The sequence below is a fragment of the Penicillium alfredii genome (assembly GCF_028826965.1).
Source record: "Penicillium alfredii strain IBT 34128 chromosome Unknown utg000002l_segment0_segment0, whole genome shotgun sequence".
In the NCBI taxonomy this organism is placed as follows: domain Eukaryota; kingdom Fungi; phylum Ascomycota; class Eurotiomycetes; order Eurotiales; family Aspergillaceae; genus Penicillium; species Penicillium alfredii.
In genome coordinates, this window is record NW_026622699.1 from 693,222 (window position 1) to 711,897 (window position 18,676).

Genomic DNA, 18,676 nt, shown 5'->3' on the forward strand with positions numbered 1-18,676 from the left:
GTACTGATGCCGTCGATATGGCAAAATTCCATATCCCAAGAAGACTTGTAGTCATCAGTCGTAACATATTTGGTTTCTCCGATAATAATGGTGAGATGACACCAAAGGAGCGCGGAAGATATGTGATAGAAAAGTTGATACCTGAGCCTCTGTCGATGTCATATAGACAATATACCCTAATTCATTGCAATTTTTGGCACCATTAGGTGCATTAGGGTAGAATTTTGAACGCCTTCAAAAGGCAAACGCTGGAAGGAGAGGCTATATTGTCGAGTTTGTTCTAAGAGGGTGACCATAATGCCGCATGATTTGGATATTGTTGACTGTCGTACTCTATAATCCCGAATGATGCACCGGGAAGTCCGTGTCGCTCGGAACACAGTTTCTATCGCGAATCTCCTGATCTCTACTTTCTTTACTTTGGCTTAGTTGTACAATACGGAGCCCTGGACTAGTTCAGAATTATGTTTAAGATAATCATCAGAATTGCGATCTAGTCCACCACTTTTGGGTGACAAACACTCCACTCTTCAACACACACTGATCCATCGCTCTAGCGAACAGGTGATTGGTATACTAAACTAAGCCCATCTGTTTCCGCTTCCGCGCTTTGGCGATGAGATTTGGCGATGTGGCTTTGGGCGCAGCCGTTGAAGCCAGTCCTGTCGAGTTTGGTCTTGAGTGATAGTCGGCTGCTTCCCGCTCTTGCAGTCCGAACCAAGGACCCCGGGAGATGTCCACCACGCATCCGTAGGTCTGGAGTCATAGGACTCTTGCTGAAGTCCCAGTTGAAGGGTAGTTTGCCCTCGCCCACTAGCTGAATGGGTGTAGAACCTCCCAGTGTTCCCTCTCCCTTCCTGGTGCTGAGTGTGGTCAATGGACCTTCTATGTCTTGGTGGAAGCGTATTCACGGGCCTGGCTAGCAACGGAGTTATCTCTGAAATATCTCCGGTGCCTCGGCGCATTGGTCTGCGTGGGGAATTGCCCATATTTCCTAATTCTGAACGTTGATCAAAAGGCAATAGATATCTTCCCGGGCCATTTAGGGCCTATTTATAGGCGATGGTACGTTTTCTATGTGCAGTCGTGCGAAACTGGACCTCAATATTGGCCGCAGGTCACTTTTAAGAGTGCCGATACTGGCGGAAACCAAGCCTAAACTAGAGGGCGCGAGGAATATACAGGTGTTTGCTTTCGCTGGGCGATAGCGATAAATGTAGAAAATTGTTCTCGTAGCATTTTTGTGGCATCGTCGGCTGCATCTTTTCAGGTTGGAATTCGACCTAGTGCGCTGCGAGACATTGTTTATTTCTGATAAAAACCGCCATACGGGGCTGCTCCGGAGATCTAACCAAGATTAGTTCTCGAATTGAATAAAATACCCCAAACCATGACAGGCAGAGGCAGGCGGAAGGAAAGTGATTTTCCCATACCCTTGGTTGTGGTCAGAGTAAACAGCCCCGGTGATCCCAAACGGTCAAATTACGATTAAAAAAGAAAAAAAAATCCCCTCTTTGAGCGCTAATTCCTAGTACATAAGAGGCCATGGTCCGCCGTGTAGGCTACTGGCCGATAGATAACAATTACGGAAATAATACTTTAATGGCTCTGTCGAGCAACGCGAAGCGAGCTTTGCTCAGAGAGCAATGTCGCGAGGCTTTAGCGGCACACATTCGTATCTACACCTCCACTTTCTCTGTTTTGGTAGCTTATCTGATGATTGCTAGATGACCGACTCGGCCTCACCATTGCTCCCAGCCAGATTCGCTTAAGGCCTGCAGCGGAGGACGGCTACGCCTGGTCTGCTACCGAGGCCAATGCGTGGATGTTGCAATCAAACTTGAGCAATGGCACGGTTGGCCTGTATCGAGCCATATGTGAAGCGCTCGGTCAATCACTCGAGGCTGTTACACCGCAGGTCTTGCAGGAGCCTCGATCGAGTCGAGGTGCCAGTGCAGGTGAAGAGGCCGGCGAGGTGAGTCAAATTTCTACCTGGGAGTTACGGAGTCGAGCAGTTGCTGATCTACGGGATGAACATCCAGCAGGCACACTGCCGCGACCATGAGAACGAATCTTTCACAGGAACCATTCGCCGACTAGAGCGCGAAAGCCGCGACCTGAGTGCTGAGCTTGATCGTACCCAAGTCCGTCTAGAAGAGGTCTCGAGCGAACGTCGTCAATGTCAGGCGAAGATCAGACATTTCCAGGAAGAGCTGGAGCGCAGCCAAATTTTGGCGAGCCAGCTGCGAAGCGAACTCGCGGAACTGAGAGCGGGTACTATGGAAGCCATGCAGGTGTTGCAGAAACACCAGCACCACGAAAGGGAGGTACCCGGTCCGCACGAGGACGAGCCCTAGTCGAAGTGGGACCGTTTGTGACTGGCAGGGCAGCCAACGGGCCAGTGTTGACGTGCGCGATGCGCCAGGGGCGTGCCGGCAGTTGTTTGTGTCAGAAAGTGAGTAATTGAATCAATATCCCATTGAAAGGGGTGAGCTTCGGTTAGGATGTAACTAAATTGGATTCGAATTTATTCACAAGCCAACCCAGCCACGCAAAATCCTGTGGCTATGCAGACACTGCCACCGCTAGGCGGCTCGCATTTTGCGACCCTATTTACATCTTCATGCTTTTCTTCTCCCGAAGGCCCTCTACCACCCTGGCAAGGTCTAGGAGCACCCAGAGCTCTCTTTTCGTTTCTATATACCTAATTGACTCAGTACTCCACCGTCTGTGATTTAATCTCTTCTTTGCTTTGTGCGGCTCGGTCACGATAAAATCCGAAGGATTTATACCTTATCATCTTATCAGCGGCCTCAAGTGGGCCCTAGGTTGAACCCCCATAATAGGAAAGAGCACTGCTGTTCAGGTTCAGAGCGTTAATATTATCGACCTGGCGCGTTATTACGTGTCAATTGGTCAGAATACGGGGTATGCGGTGCTTGAGAGAAGAATTATACATGAATTGGCCGTTCTAGATAAGGAGAATTATGGAACCTGATTGCGTGCTGAAATGGTCTCCATGTCCACATGTGTCTATATATATATGTACACGGAGTATGCGAAAATCAGCAACCGACCAGTCGCAAAAAAGGTGATTTACAACAACAACGTACGTACACTTGACCCCGAATATGACCAAATGAAGACTGGATTCCTACCAAAAAAGGCCAGAGCCATTAGTATCTACCCACTCAAGACAAACAGGATTGCTATAACGTGATATAACTATGACGAAATACAGCACAGACCAACCGTACCAGTACCTAACCTAAAGTAGCTAGAACAATAGAGTGATCAAGTAAATGAATCATGTAAAGATGAGTAATAAGATATTGTTGGCCCACCTTCGCGCTTTCTTCAAGCGAAGGTTGATCCCAGCGACTTAAACTCGCATTTGTGCCGAGCAGTCTTGTTGGCTACATTTACCAGCATCCTCAACTCGCCTTCCGCCCTTGACGTAACGTAATCCACAAGCGAGCGGCGCACACAAGCGAGTGGCGCACCATACAGGAAAGATAAAATTTAAATTAATTTATTTTCACCACAACGCCTTAATATACAAAAAAAACCCAATTATATCGTTTTGGGCACTGTAATCTTCGATGCCCTAATTCGCGGCAGTCGCTACAGCGAGGTGGCGCCCGTGTAGATAGCTGCGAAGCTTGTTGACCAAGGTCTGCTGGGGCAGTCGATTGAGCTTCAGAGGCTTGGTTTGGCGTCGATATTAGCTCACGAGCTTCTTGAACCGATAGGCCTTGCTCTCGAGGTATTTGCCTATTAGATCTAGCCCGTTTTTGCTTCTGCTTCTCATTGGCTGCGCGTAAATCCTTATTTTCATGCGCGAGGATTGTAGCGCTATGCATCGCTAGTTGGCAGCCTTTGATAAGCTGATCTAGCGCCGCGTTAGTTGGACTTGGTGGGCTATGGGAGCGATGTTTCAATAGAGCTTTGATTGATGAAGCCTGCCGATATAGCTGTTTTGGATTTTGGGGCGTTTTTGGTGAGAATTGACTGTTTTGGCTGCCCTGGCTGCTTCCGGGGGTGTTGGCGTATAAAGCTGAATATCAAGCTTTTCGATAACCCGATTTGGATTATAAGGGACTAATCCAGCAGCTGCGAAGCTATTTTGAATAGTTTCAGCTTTATCGAAAGCTTGCGAGCGAGCGTAAGGGTATACTGCGAGAAAATCGAATTTATCGATATGGTTGATGCCACACCCATGTTTTGCTCGAGATAAGATTTGAACTGGGGCACAGATCCCACAAAAAGTACCTGGGTATATCCAAAGTTAATTCTGTAAATTTGTATATTTTTATACAAATATTTTAATTTGCTATAATTATAATCATAATTATACATTTATACTTCGATTAAGTACGAGTTTTACCTCGCATTTAATCACTATAATAAATTTTATAAAGCAAATATAAAATTTATATGACTAATACAAAATTTCAACAACTATTTATATTCCTTAAATAGAATATCCCGATCTTTGCTTAAAGGTAGTCAAAATTATATTTACTCACCTGTTCACCACTACTATACCCTGACCATGGTAAGATCACTAGCCTTCGGGTCTAATTCTAGATACTTATTCATTTTCTCATAATTGGTTTATCTAAGCAGGAATTCCGCCTTTAATGGGGTTTTTTGCAAAACAGATGGTATTCTCTGCTGCTTTACAAGAAGGATTTATTTTTTTAACACTTATAGGAGTTTTAGCTAGTGTAATCAGTGCTGTTTATTACAATTAAGAGGAGTGCAATTTAGACCTTTAAGTAAAATAGCATTCTTTATTTTTGTGCCTTTCCTTCATTCAAATTATTATATTTAATGGACGAGGTTATGGATCCTTCTTTAGTAGTTTATGCTGAAGGTCATCAATGATATTGAAGTTATCAATAGTTTTAAATGCTAAATTTAAAGGAGAAGAAGACACATCCATATACAAAATATTTAACCATAAATAATCTATATTAAATAAAGAATTTAAATAACCTGCGAATAATTGGTTATAGAATTATTAACTTAAAACTAATAAAGGTAATAAAACTAAAGGACAACCTGAAGGTACAAATAATGAGAAAAACTTTAATCCATGTCTTTGAGGGTGTCCAAAAAATCAGAATAAGTGTTGGAATAAGATAGGATCACCCCCTCCTGCTACTACAAGATATTATAACATATATACCTTATGTTACGAACCACTAACTGGTTACGGTGAGTAGGGTCCTCAAAGGGTGATACTTCTCTTGGAATACTGCGAGCCTCAAGTATAGTCCGCAACCGTACCAACGCCGCGCAGGGCCTTAGATGGACTCGGGTCTCTAGGGTACTTGCAAGGTGTAACAGTTAGGGCGCCGATCAAGTCAGTCACTTAGGGATCGGAGATCACTAAGTAAGCTCCCAAGATCGTTGAGGGTTTTGGCTTTATAGTCGAATCTGTGAGTGGTACTCAAGTAACAATGGTAGGATTGATCACAAAGAACTAAATACATGGTGGTGAATGAGTGTCCTTATATACCCGCTGGTCGTGGAGGGTAGGTGAGTAGGTGAGTAGGAGAGTAGAAGTCTCCTGGTCGATCGACTTCCCTACTCTCCGATCGTTCTACTACATGCATGATCACGTGCCATCACGTGATCTGGACCCCTGTCAGTTGTCTTCATCTCATGACTTGGTTGGTCGTAGTCTTCCCAGCACCTGGCTGCGGCTAGTTCCGTAACACCTTATTGCTTATTATTAATATCTATAGGATTTTTATTTAAAATTTCAGCATATATATAATATATACAGTTAGTGATGGAGAATTTAAACATACTAATGATAAAGTAAATATAACATTATATGTATATAATAGACAAAAACTTAATTATTTAATTAAATTAGAAAACAAATATAATAAATTATTAAAAAAAAGTATTACTGTACCTATAGCTCATGTCAAAGTTCTAGGTGATTTGTAAGATCCATAGTATAAACCTCTACCTATGTGTAAGTACAGTGACACAGCAAAAGTTTCGACAACACCCCTATAGTGGGTCACCTTCACCGCCCTCACCGCCTACTACACGACGCGCTTGTAGGCCTACTATATCTTCTAGTTTTACGCGATTTACCCCTCTATATCGCCCTAAAGTTACTCTTTTTTTATATCTATAGATGGCTCCACGCTCTGAGCTTACCCCGGCACTACGTGAACGTATTTGCGAGCTTTATAGCGCCGCTAGATAGGGCTATAGGCGAATATAGAAGCGATATCCGTGGGTTTCTATCTCTGGTATTCGATATACGATTAAAAAGGACCGTAAACGACTCGGTAGTGTTACAAAACAACGCTCTAGGCGCCCGAGAAAGCTAGACGAAGCTAATCGAGAGCGTTTATTGAATACTATCGACGAAAATCCGAAGATTACTCGGGAGGATATACTTGCTGAAGTGTCGTATAAAGTTAAGTCTTTTTAGCTACTATAATAAAAGTTTACTAATAGATTTTTAGATTAAATATAACTCGATCCGTCGACTATTAAATACTAAGAATATATAGAAGTAGCGTTACTCGTGGAGGCCGTATTTAACTAAAGAAAACGCCCTAAAACGACTTCGATAGGCTTAGAGATATCGCTACTTTATATCTAAAGATTAGGCTCGCGTTTTTTAGTCTAATAAATACACAGTCGAGCGTAGGATTGGTATTCGCTAAGAATAGACTTTTGTACGCCCGAAAGATTAGCCAAAAGCTAGACAATATCAAGGATTGCCTTAACGCGGGAAGCAAGTGAAGTAGATATTTTGGGCTTCGTTTTTAGGCTCTAAGCGGCGTACTGGATTAATTCCTCTCTTCGGAGATCCGAGATATAAACGAAGCGGTATAAATCGCTTTGTTATCGAGGAGTTATATCGCCGAATCTTGCCTATTTTAATAGCGAACGAGGGTAGCATTTTTCAGCATAATAACGCCCCAACACATACTACCTACGCAGCAGGCATAGGACTAACTAGAATTAAGGCATCTACAGCATCTATCAGAAACAATGCCCTATCGTGTAGAGGCTATTATCGAGGCTCAAGGCTAGTACACGCCCTACTAGCTATATAGAAGCAAATTCATGGAGGTTTTTGACCGGCAGAATATTATATAATCAAGGGGTGGGGCTGGGGGTGTTGTCGAAACTTTTGCTGCGTCACTGTACACTAAAAAGAAAAAGGCTGAAGCTGTATTAGAGTGTAAATAACGTACTAATCAACCATTATTAACATCTCTCATAATATGCTCTACAGAATTAAATGCTTCTAATACACTAGGTGTATAGTGCATAGCTAATGTAACACCTGTTACTATTTGTATAATTAAACATAGACCTAATAATGATCCAAAATTTCACAAGTAACTTATATCCGCATTTGCTTCTCAACTAAGCTGCCGTATGCCTTTTTTAAAGGCGCAAAACAGCCAATATCAAGAGGCTGTAAAATATGCGATGAATGCGCAGGCATGCAAATTGGAATAATATTGGTATCGCTGTATATTTGGTCGAATTGAGGAGTTAAATGGCTGCTATGGCCGTCAAGAATAAGAAGCCGATATTTGCCTTTCGTTCGACTAGTTGTAGCTGGGATAAAGCTATTTTTTAGCCAGCGAAGGCTAATTTCGTCTGTAGTCCAGCCATTTTGGCTAACTTCGATACGCCAATCGGGAGGTAAATCGTCAAACCAGCCTTCGATATAGACCTTGCCTTTGAAGATAATACATGGTGGCAGCGCCCACCCAGATGCATTAATTGACTCGATAGCTGTAACCCATCCGCGATTCCCAGGTTGTAATAGCGATCGCCGACCGTAGTATTCAGATCGAGTAATCACTTTAGCAGTCGAGGTAAGGCCCATCGCAAAACCAGTCTCATCAAAGTTGTAGATATCATCGTATAGAATGCCGTTCCCTTCAATTGTTTTTTGGACGCAGTCAAACCATTTATATATGACTTTTGGGTCTTCATTTTTGGCGCGCTGATAATCGTATCGACGAGAGAAGCGAGTCTTTATTTCATCGTGACGTTTGATAAAATTATAGACCCAATTTTGGCCGATAGATTGAATGGGGGTAGATCCACGCATAGCCAATAGAATATTAGCCATTTCTCGTACAGCTGCTGGTCGAAGAGCTGCTCCACGTCGATCCATAGAGAGAATCCATTGAAGAATCGATTTTTCTTCAATTTGGGTCAATTTCTGGCAGTTGGCGCGCGTATCGCATCGATTTAGTTGACCTGCGAGGCGGCGACGTAAGGTAGTCTCAGGCACATTAAATCGACGTGCTGCTTCGCGAGTCGAAGGAATTTCTTGCTTCTGAATAACCTCGATAGCTAGCAAGTCCCTACCCTCTTGCTCGATAGATTTTCTGGCATTTTGAGAGCGAATTGGTGGCATGGTAGGTGGTTGAAATCGATAGGTTCGCGAAGATGGCGCGATTTTCGTGTGGTGCGCCACTCGCTTGTGTGCGCCGCTCGCTTGTGGATTACGTTAGTAAAGATCCCGTCCTGATTGGTCAGCAGGGAGTCCCGAAGAAGTGTCACGGGAAGAACGCACCCGTAAAAACTCGTCTATCGAGTCGGCTGTCAGTGTCGTTAACCGCTGCGGCAGGCTCTCGGCTTCCGCGCCCCATGCAAAACGAGGGCCATTCTTCTTCATCAGCCTTCGGACAATCTCGGCCAATGCGACTAGCTTCAGGGTCGCGGCGTCCATCTCCGATGCGCTGATTTGACAATGCTCCACCCCCGCTGGAAGATGGTCCGGCGTAAGTATCTACAGCAACGGAATGGTCCAGCCAGCGTTTCCGCTGTGCGACGTACCGATTTTTACCTCACCCGAGTCCGTGAGCAGGATTTTGTCAGCGTCCAGGGTGGCTAGCGCCCTTCCGCGATCGCGTAAATGTCGGATCCCCCCAGCACCTACATGACATTAGCTCCGGCTTATCCTCGAACGGCTGACGGCTGTTTGCCTCTCGACGGTTCAAAGCGTATAAAAAATCAGTCCTTACCGCTGAGATGATCGCGACCAGTTCACTCTGCGTGATCGAGCATCGGGACGCCAATATCTGACTCACTGAGAGTTCTACTGGCTCCCATACTAAGAACGCATGGTCTCCCTGTTGGTAACATTCCAGTAGACGGGGGAAGCTGTGATGAGAGAGGTGATTTATGGTATCAGCCACGGTCTTGCTCGCCGAAGTCTGCTCAAGCCATTGAATATTGACGAGCTCCCCCTTATTGCTGCGATGGCGCGCGAGGACGACGGATCGCCCCTGATAAATCTCCATGACCCCCTCGTACGTGAGCCATGGATTCCCTGCCACTTGTCGAATCTTTGGTTGCTGGTGTCGGTTTTCCGTCCGATTCGGAGGAGGAGCGGCTCTTCCGGATGGAATGGTGGGTGCTTGAGCTCGGGAGTCATGAGACGGTGGTGGATCGGATGCAACCCCGGGAAGGGCCCTCCCAGCTTCCTGGTAAAGAACACGGTCGGCGGGCGATTTGGCAGTGGCATATTAGAATCCATGGTGCACCGGGTCTACGAAAACTGCGCGGATATCTTTCGATTATTGACTGCATTATACTTTAGATTTAACCCCCAGCGACTTCCGAATGCAGCTATCTTACGCGATACTTTATCTGGGCTAGCGTCACTGAATTACATGCCATCATAAGATTGCTGCTGATCTGTTCCCAATCACCCGGAAATCTGCCCCTCAATGGCAGGTGACCGCTCGATGCCCTTTCCGTGCCTACTTCTAGCATTCAAACGTCGGCAAAGAGACGGTGGAACTAAGATAAACGGGTAAATTAAAATTTGCGGTTAGGAGTGTTTATAAAACAGATGTATCTTCGAAGATGGATCGAGCAGCATTAACCAGAATACGCCATTTTAGCAACAAGGCTAGGTAGAAGTGAAGATAGTTAAACTATGCTGAAAAGTTGCTTTTTATAATAAAAGTCTACTTCACAGCTATCGGTGTACTCCAATGGCTACACAGGCCCTTCTCGGACCAATATAAACAGGTTGGTGAACATATTGAAATGTTATCCACCGAATTCCACAATCGTGTAAATGAAAGATCCATTGAGCCACTGCTAGTCTTCAAGTCTGCTAACCTGCACGCTATTCCTGTCGCGGTATTGAAATCCACCTAGTTAAACGAGCAATAAGTTCCCTTAATCAAATGTTAAAATGATTCCAATTAGACCGCTCACTGCCGAAACCAATCCGGTTGTCGTGTTCGTCGGGTTGACCGACGCAGACTGGGTCGTTGGGAAGACGAGTCTGAGGAGCCAATTCGGTGGGCAGCAGTCTGCGATCTTACTATCGCAGAGTGAGAGGCCTGGGTAGAAAGGTCCACAAAGGAGCCTCTGGAAGACCTCACGAAGCGGGGAGTTTCCTCGGAGGGTGAGGTACGGCCTGAACCGTGTTCACTCAAAGCTGAATCTCGAAAGTTACCCACGTTCGTGTCTGTGTAATCCACTGCCGATGAGCAATGGAAGGCGTCAAACGTTTGCTGGCCCCGACTAGTTCCTAGTTAGCTTTTAATCCTACAATACATGGAAAGGAAAGTGGGATAAGAATGCTTACCATATTGGGCAGGAGAAGCGGTTCACCGATGACCGGTTGGTGAGCCAGTCCTCCATACATCCCAAGTGGACGACATTGGTGCAAACTTCGCACTGTAGAACCACAGACTCATCCCGATCTCCACCTAAGCAGATACGGCACTCCACATCCTCAAGGTTAGGTCTATCGCTACAGCTGCGAATTCGGACAGAGTGCGATCCACCGCTAGTGTTGTCGACCGCCAAGATGGCTGGATGAGTGGGTGTGATCTCCCAAGGCACCTGTTTCTCTCGAAGGTCGTTGCCTGATATTACTCGACCGGCGTCCTGGTATGACAGTGGCCATAGTTGGTCATAAGGCGGAAGCACATCGATATCTTGGGATCCTCTATCTCCCGCTAAGGTGGGGGCCGTTGCGTGCTGGTGAACGATACCGCCATCTCGCGAGTCACGAACGTCCCTTTCCACAGAGATAGACGGACCTCGAAAAAGGGCTCGTGACTCTTCCGTGCAAGTGGCTGCGTACCACGCTCGACTGACGTCGTCGGCTTGGTCTTGGTGCCACCTCTTGCAAAGCAGGAGAGGGATGATTTCGCGGAGCCTTGTCTGTAGGCTTGAGAGATCGAATGTATGTTGTGCAAGACAGTTCAGCTTGTGGTAAGCTTCCTTGATGTTTGCTTGGCACACACGAAGTTTGCACGGCGATCCGTGCTTGGTTACCCCGGAACAAGTCACATCCTCTCGAGAACGTACGTGTTCCCATTGCCATTGGGGCATTTTGAAGTAAAACTGCAAGTATTTAAGGTAATCAGGAAACCATATACCAAAGCCAAAGAGAGTATCGATAATTTTGTGTAGACGCAGGCTTCATTTATAGTTCTCCCTGAGGCGTGTGTTCTGCTGAATTTGGCTGAATGCCGATGACGTAGAACCCTGTCCTATGAATCCTATCGCGTATTACTGATTCTAACTGGGATCCTTCTCTTCTGGCCATGATCTGGTCAATGTGTAATATCCTAGGAGCAATGGTCCCAATATGGAAGTAGGATCTTCTAGGAGCAAAGATTGTGGATCCTAGGAGGTAGAGCGTGATCCTCCAGGTTCAAGTGTGGGCTACGAATCGTCGACTGGCCCTATATAGTACGACGATTTTTCACTGCTACTTCTCTATCCTCCTTCAAAATTGTCTCCCAATACCACCCCTTCCACCACACCAAGAGACCAAGATGGATTTTAGCCTTGAGTATCTGCGACCACATTTTGGCCGAATTATTGGCGATCCGACACATATAATAAAGTGTATTGGAGTTACTTGCGGCAAATCTATCCCTTTACAAACTCGAATCTGTGCTGCCATTCAATTGGAGCAATTGGGCCAGCCCACGGCCAACTTCACGTTACAGCACAACCTGGAAATGGTGGCCAAGTTCATGTTGTGTGACGAGTGCAGGTGCCCGAAAAGTCGAGCTAAGATTGCTCGAAAATGGATTGACGAGGGGAAGAAAAGTCTTGCTACGATACATTCAAAACCTTCAAGCGACAACGCCAGCCAATTGCTTCCTCTACATTACTGGCCGACCAGCATATCGCATTCCATCCACGACATCCACAGACCCGATATGTAATAAGCCTCGAAATACTCGCACACGCAATGCTCCGCAATTAACTTGAAAGATAGAACTTGACACTTGCGGAGGTGATGCAGTCTCATGGATTACTGGCTATGTGCTGCGTCCAAAGATGTCTGACGCACTAGCATAAATGTTCCGTGCATCATATTTGTTCTTTAAGGTAGAATGACCTGTCCAGCTACCAAACCTCCCTCCAAGTGACTGAAATATTCACAATTTCACTGACATTCCCCTTTATATTTCTGTACCAATATTCTCCAGCTGCAAAAGAAGTCGAAAGTCGAAATGCTCCTCGTTACCTATGGCTCGCGGAACGGCCTGATGTCTTCAGTACCTGATCACTTTGTATGATATAATGGTTAGAAGAGCTACCCCTTGGACCATGGTGCTGTGGTGAAACGAACTTGTTTGCATTTTCTCCCATAGTCTTCTTCTGTGCCCCCGGATTGGTCGACGGACATTGTGTCCGGTGATGGAGCACCAGATCGTCGCCCACGTTCCATTTCGAATGCAGGATCCAGGGAAAGAGAGCCATTCACACTGCCATGACTGGTGCGCTGTGCGGATCTGGTGGAACATGGTCGGTGGCTTTCTACAACAAGACGCAGCTTGCGCGTAAGACTCTGTGCCCGACGAAAGCACATTCCACGCCTCATGTTGCGAAATAACGGACCTGAAACCGGGCAAAAGCAACTGATTTAGAAGCAATTGAAGTGAAGGAGCATCGACCGGGGCCATGGTACAGAAATAGTCGACTATTTATGCCACGGAGACTGGAAGAAAATACCGCAGCCTGCCCTCGACCGACAACTCTTCAATGACGCAATCATACTATGGGCAATGGGGAAATGCTCCAAAGTGAGGGCCCTGTTGAAATCAATACTCAGTGCAAAATTAGCCCCCGTTGCTGTAGAAATAGCCACTGTGTTGACCATTGCCCACTCATTAGATTCCCGCCACAGATTGCTACAAGGCTAGATAAATTTTGGTAGTCTCCCGGAGTCGGTTGTCAACCAACCTCGTGGAACACCAAGAACTCCGGCAAAATTAAATCACAAGTGTTGACCTAAGCTCTGAATTTTGGGAGGGTTTACTTTCAAGCTGGTCAGATCACTAGCATGACTATTAGGGGTGGGTCGTGGAGTGCCCAGGAAACCATCATCCAATCCGAGTGGTGATCACCCATGGCGGTATTTCCGGGTGAGGAACTCATTCCCTATGGCTTGGGTTTGCAATGCAACTGGGGAACTTTTGTACTTTTGTGTCTGGGTGAATTGACATTCTCTCTGCTGTGGATTACTGTGCAGTGTTGATACCCACGAGGTGGTCTTAGGCGTATCCGCAATATTTTCATATTGAATAGGTTTTTGACAGGTGATTGTTACGCCATTCCAAGCCTCACAAGTTAGACGATGCTCACCGAGTTAAACAGTTGTAGGCTTCGCTTTCATCGAGATACAATGTTATGTCCCCTCCTGATATTTTCAATCATCCAGCTCCGCAGTCCCCGCGGCCTCGGCGTGAGGACCAGCGCCTTCATCGGATTTCCCCTCACCATTCTTTGACTCCTCTGCTTCAAGTTGCTTCACCACCTTATTGAGCATCAATTCAAACGACTCAGGGTCTTGGCTGCCATCTTTGATACTGCGCTCTTTTAGCAGATAGTCCGTCACGGCTCCCATTCTCTGGCTGACTTGATAGAGGAGGTCAGCCAAGCGGACAGTCTCCTGTAGGTCATCGGTGGTTTGTTTCAGGGCCTCGCGGGTGGTGGCCAGCTCGTGGTCGAGTCTTCCCCGAGAGCGTTCCGCCAGGAGTGCGCGCGTATTGAGTGCGACAATGGTACGGAGGATTTCCTGCGACTTGCATTAGAATAAGATTTCCAGGGGCGCTAGACACCTACCAAAGCGTCCATACTTAGGAAAAATGGGGAAACACCGGGATAATATGGTGAATTTGGCAAGGTAGACACGGTCAGAAGGCCGCCCCAAAGATATTGAGACAAGCAGTGGGGAATGAAGTTCACAAGCCTCTCTGTACCTTCTGGCAAGCGGAAGAGTGGCTCTCTTATAGTGCTATTTCATTATTTCGAAAACATCAAAGGGGCAGCCCTCTACAGATAATTGAAACCGTAGGTTCCTGCGGGTGACATCATTAATCAGGGATCGAGGCCATGTGTTCTCGATTGTGGTCCTGCGAAAATGGGAGGCTCTTTTCTCCACGGTCTCCTGCATGCGATATGATCAATATTCGAGCACCAACTCCACTCGCGCTTATAATATGGTGTCAATCATGAATACCACAAATGAGGTTTACTCTATGAAGAATCACACCTACCCTAGACTTCATGACCGTGTATGTTTGTCGGAAAAGTGAACCGACATCAACTTATTGCTTATTGTCACATCTACTGCCACTGTACTTCGAGGCAAGGTGAGGAAAGCAGCAATCCATTTGGGTCACCCCATTGGATCTGCCATTAAATCTACCTCAAACACGGTTTATGTCTTCATTTGACGAGGACCTGAGGATAATTGTCGGTTCACTTAAAGCCATCGGCCATCACTCGTTCCCATAAATCCGGCTTCGTGGACGCTATCGTTCTGCCTGTTGGTCTCCAAGTCCATCGCTATTAATTTATTAACCCCCCGACCCAAATCCCCAGCGATTATGCCCTGTATCCTTCTTAGGTTCGTACGCTGGACGGGGCTAAAATTCGTTAAAATCACCATCGTCCGCCGTTCCCGCGATGGGCAACTACGGGGTTTTCACTCCACTATCCCTCATGACCGGACTGATGTGAGCAGGCTACCGTCATTTCTTTTGCTTAGAGCTAATAGTTTTATTAGGCTGATAAGTTAAGCAGTAACCTCGATACGCCAAGCATAACGAAGAAATCGGAAATGTCAGTCTCAACCCAGGGGGCTCGGTGTGTACTATAATATCGTTCAAGGTATGGGTGGTAAAATTCCAAGCCATACGACAGCCTATGTTCGCCCCTGAAGAAGAATTCCAGTGAGGGATGGCCGAACCTGAACGGATGATATCGAACTTCCCTGGAACCATGATCTATCCAGGTTGGTCAAGCCAGTTTTCCAAACCCCAAGAACATATCCGGGGATTCGACGATGTGAGAAGTCTTCACCAACTTTACCTATAGTAGCAATCTGTTGCGGTTCGTGTAAAAGGACAAAGCCCTATTTCAACACCTGTTCTTTTGTTCAACGCCTCGTCCGTTTATTTCGTGTAAAAACAGATTAGTCATCGGCAGGGCTATTTTTGAACAATTTACAGATTTACAGCTAAGTATGGCCTTTGCGTGACACACGATGATTGAGAAAACTCAGCTCTCTTCCGGATGCCCAAAACACTCAGCATACTCAATAAAGTTTCAGTGGGTTGCACGTTTTACAACTGGGGCTCCTATAATCTTACCCATAGGTCAGAGATACCAAGGATAGACAGTTAAATAGGGTGAATGGGATCCGTGCCTATAAATTCACGCTGAAAATGAGTACGTGGCGAAATAGTTGGGAAAGAAGTAGGCCGGATGAGATACGCGGTAACAGAAAGAACTGCTGGGCTCTTAGGATTTAATGCAGATCCTATCGGTATACTATTGACTGAATAGTCTGAACCACTAAGAGAAACCAATTCCAAAATATCATTTTGCAACATACTTTGATGGTTGGCCGTGAAAACATTGGTTTAACGTAACGGGAGAAAATAGAAAGTCTAGGGGCAGATCTTAGCTTCCTTGGAAGGTTTCCAGAGTACTAATCTCCAGGACCACGAAGAGGTGCCTGTCATTCGCTGGAGGTACGACGCATTAAGATATGGAGCGAAGAAACCCGCCACATGAGGCAATGGAGAAGCCATGTCGCAGGGTGTGTACAGCACCGTTGCGGAGGAAAGAAAGCCTGAACCTGGCCTTGCAGAGTTGGCGGGGAGTAGGCCTTTATATCCCCAACTACGTCATCGGTAAGACCACTTGCGCTAAAACTCCAAGCCTCGTATTTTTGATATCCGCCATTATATTCGAAAATGGCGCACCAACCATTGTCCCACCGATATCATGCATGCTTAGGATTTATTAAGTGTTTTGGCTTACATGGGCCGAGAGGAGTGGAGCCCCGTGGATTATCCCGTGTAAGACGCCAACAGGCTTGGTCATCACGAGCCGCAACCATGAGCTGTACACAGGAAGTCAGGTCTTTCAGAAACCCCACCCATAAACACACAGATGTAATCACACCCAGTCGGTTTTTCAGCGGCCAAGAGTTAATAAACCATTTCTTGATCTTCCATAGAGGCTCGACTTGACCGAAGGCGAGGTAGCGACAACAGGGAGTGAGGTCCCACTAATGCAGGGAAGGCTTCAAATGACATGTGATGGCCTCTGCTGGGAAAGGGTAAGTCCCATATGCCACTCTGGGTTAAGAATAAGAAGGTGAACCGGATCTAGTTAACGGACCAGAGTAAGTCGTAATCGGTGTTCACGCTCCATACAGTGCACAAAGACAATTTACTCCAGCCTTCCAGGCTTCACGTTTACTGCCTCTTTATTTTTGACCATAGCACCATTAATGCAGCAGAAACTAAGAGCGTGGCCGGTAAGATGCTGCATGTAAGTAAAGGCCTGGAGATTTTAGACATGCTTTCAAAGATTCTTACTATTGCCATCGGATAAAGCATCCAGTTCATATCTCCCACCAGAAATGCACGTGTGGTGATACTGTAGAATAGCTTTTCTCTACAGATAAGTAGAGTCCCAGAGCGTAACCCCCTCACTAGTTCAGGTGGTTCTCTTTGCGACCAAGGAACCTTCTTTCCAAGTCACGAGAACGCCGGGAGACGGAGAAGGTCTGCGACCCACGCAAGGAGATTAACACACCCCTCCGTTTGTTGGACCATCAGCCAGCTTCTTCGTTCACGACGGTGTTATTGTGAGGTTCTAGATATTCTATTCTCCTGAATCTTGTTCCAGATCATTTGCGTTAGGATGGTAGCATCACTGCCAACCTCTCGCAGAAAAACGAGCATTTCCTGCCGGAATTTTTTCAATGAAGCCATTCCTGGAGTTGCTGCTTCAGCCGCTGATTTTCCATCGTGAGATGCTCTATCTCACGGCTTAGGCGCATGTTCTCCGCATTTGTCCGTCGCTGAGCCCGATCTTGCTGCATGTGTGCTATTGGATTTCGGATTGACCGCGGCTGGCTCGCTGATTTTCCGTGGTATAGGTAGACCCACCACCAGATTTTGAGGATTTCCGATTTGGAAGTCTGGCCATGTTCGTTATCTCGGCCTGCTAGCAGAGGAATGGTCAGACTGGGTAAGAACCGCATGTCACGCCAAAGAGCGAGCAAAAAAGCTGAGTCGGGCTACTTACGGGGTATATTCACTGCCGAAGCCTAGCTGGATGGAAGCGCGAGCGCAATTCTTCTGGTCGGACGAGCGTATCAATCAACGCTCTTTGGGAACATGTCAGATGGCCTCAGCGACCGCTGGCCAACTTGTGTTGGTTTCGACTAGGTCGCGATCTTACACCATGGGAAATGCCTAGATTGAGGATTGTCAAAGTGCGGGACACGGAACCACGACCAGAGCTCCTGCTGCAGGTGGGGCAACGGGGCACTTTGTACAAACGGGTTGTGATCATCGATAAAGGCGAGGCAACGTCGGTGGAGCAGTCCAGACATTTGTGTCCCACATTTACAGCTAGTAATAGGTCCATCTCAATGTAGATCAAATCTCTCCATGATCTCGTCCATCTCTGGACGGCAGACTAGCACGGCGTAGGGACGGGCAAGACCGCAGTATGAGTTAGGAGAGCCCGGGATTGGTGAGTGAACTCGTGGAAATGTGGCCTTTTGCATGACACTTCCATTGATGCAGCCTCAGGAAAGTGAGGGCTCCCTGGAAAATAAAGCGAGGGGTGCGAGCGGAGGCAAAAGCGGCGGCATCGACAAGTTTAGAGCAAATAGCGTGGCGATGGTTGGTTATCTACTAAAACTGTTGTAAAAAATCGCGCATCCCAGCTTTGCATCATTGCCCTCGGCTCGGCTGTTGATGGGTGCGCACAAAGGACATTACGAAGGGAGGCAGACGGCTGACAAATTTTCGGACCAGGGATGATGGAACACCAGAGATAGATCCGATGCCAAAGTCTGTCCGTGGCCCTGCTAGTATGCTTCCTCAGCTAAGCAGGAAAGGCTGGGTTGGGGAAGGGGAGAAATCACGAACCACTCCAATTAGGGAAGAAGGGTTCGCAAATTGGTGGACGGTTCGCTGTCACGGAAAGAACTCTTCCTCTGGCACTTGGCTAGTCCAGTAGCCTCCGGTGAGATTGTTTTTCAAGGATGAGCCAAGATAAAACACTCTGGTCTTCCCGCAGAAGACAATAGATGGAAAACGTCCCTGCCACAAGCTCTACCCAGCTCTAGGAGACC

At 46.6% G+C, this 18,676-nt stretch overlaps 4 protein-coding genes across 4 annotated transcripts; 1 reads left to right on the top strand and 3 right to left on the bottom strand.

Annotated features, from left to right (window-relative positions):
* Nucleotides 1-1,729: 1,729 nt before the first annotated feature.
* On the top strand, nucleotides 1,730-2,357 carry NUU61_001441 (uncharacterized protein; the record flags this gene model as incomplete). Its single annotated transcript, XM_056652023.1, has 2 exons — nucleotides 1,730-1,975; nucleotides 2,016-2,357. Coding segments are annotated over 2 exons (588 nt in total), but the record flags the coding sequence as incomplete, so codon positions are not given.
* Nucleotides 2,358-8,587: 6,230 nt separating this feature from the next.
* On the bottom strand, nucleotides 8,588-9,500 carry NUU61_001442 (uncharacterized protein; the record flags this gene model as incomplete). The annotated part of the gene is made up of 3 exons (XM_056652024.1): nucleotides 8,588-8,778; nucleotides 8,851-8,949; nucleotides 8,990-9,500. Coding segments are annotated over 3 exons (801 nt in total), but the record flags the coding sequence as incomplete, so codon positions are not given.
* A 625-nt stretch (nucleotides 9,501-10,125) lies between these two features.
* NUU61_001443 (PHD finger domain-containing protein) lies at nucleotides 10,126-11,376 on the bottom strand (the record flags this gene model as incomplete). The annotated part of the gene is made up of 4 exons (XM_056652025.1): nucleotides 10,126-10,181; nucleotides 10,246-10,315; nucleotides 10,356-10,557; nucleotides 10,622-11,376. The coding sequence occupies 4 exons, from the start codon at nucleotides 11,374-11,376 to the stop codon at nucleotides 10,126-10,128; spliced, it is 1,083 nt and encodes a 360-aa protein (XP_056515292.1).
* Nucleotides 11,377-13,714: 2,338 nt separating this feature from the next.
* NUU61_001444 (uncharacterized protein) lies at nucleotides 13,715-14,142 on the bottom strand (the record flags this gene model as incomplete). The annotated part of the gene is made up of 2 exons (XM_056652026.1): nucleotides 13,715-14,083; nucleotides 14,131-14,142. The coding sequence occupies 2 exons, from the start codon at nucleotides 14,140-14,142 to the stop codon at nucleotides 13,715-13,717; spliced, it is 381 nt and encodes a 126-aa protein (XP_056515293.1).
* Nucleotides 14,143-18,676: the final 4,534 nt, after the last annotated feature.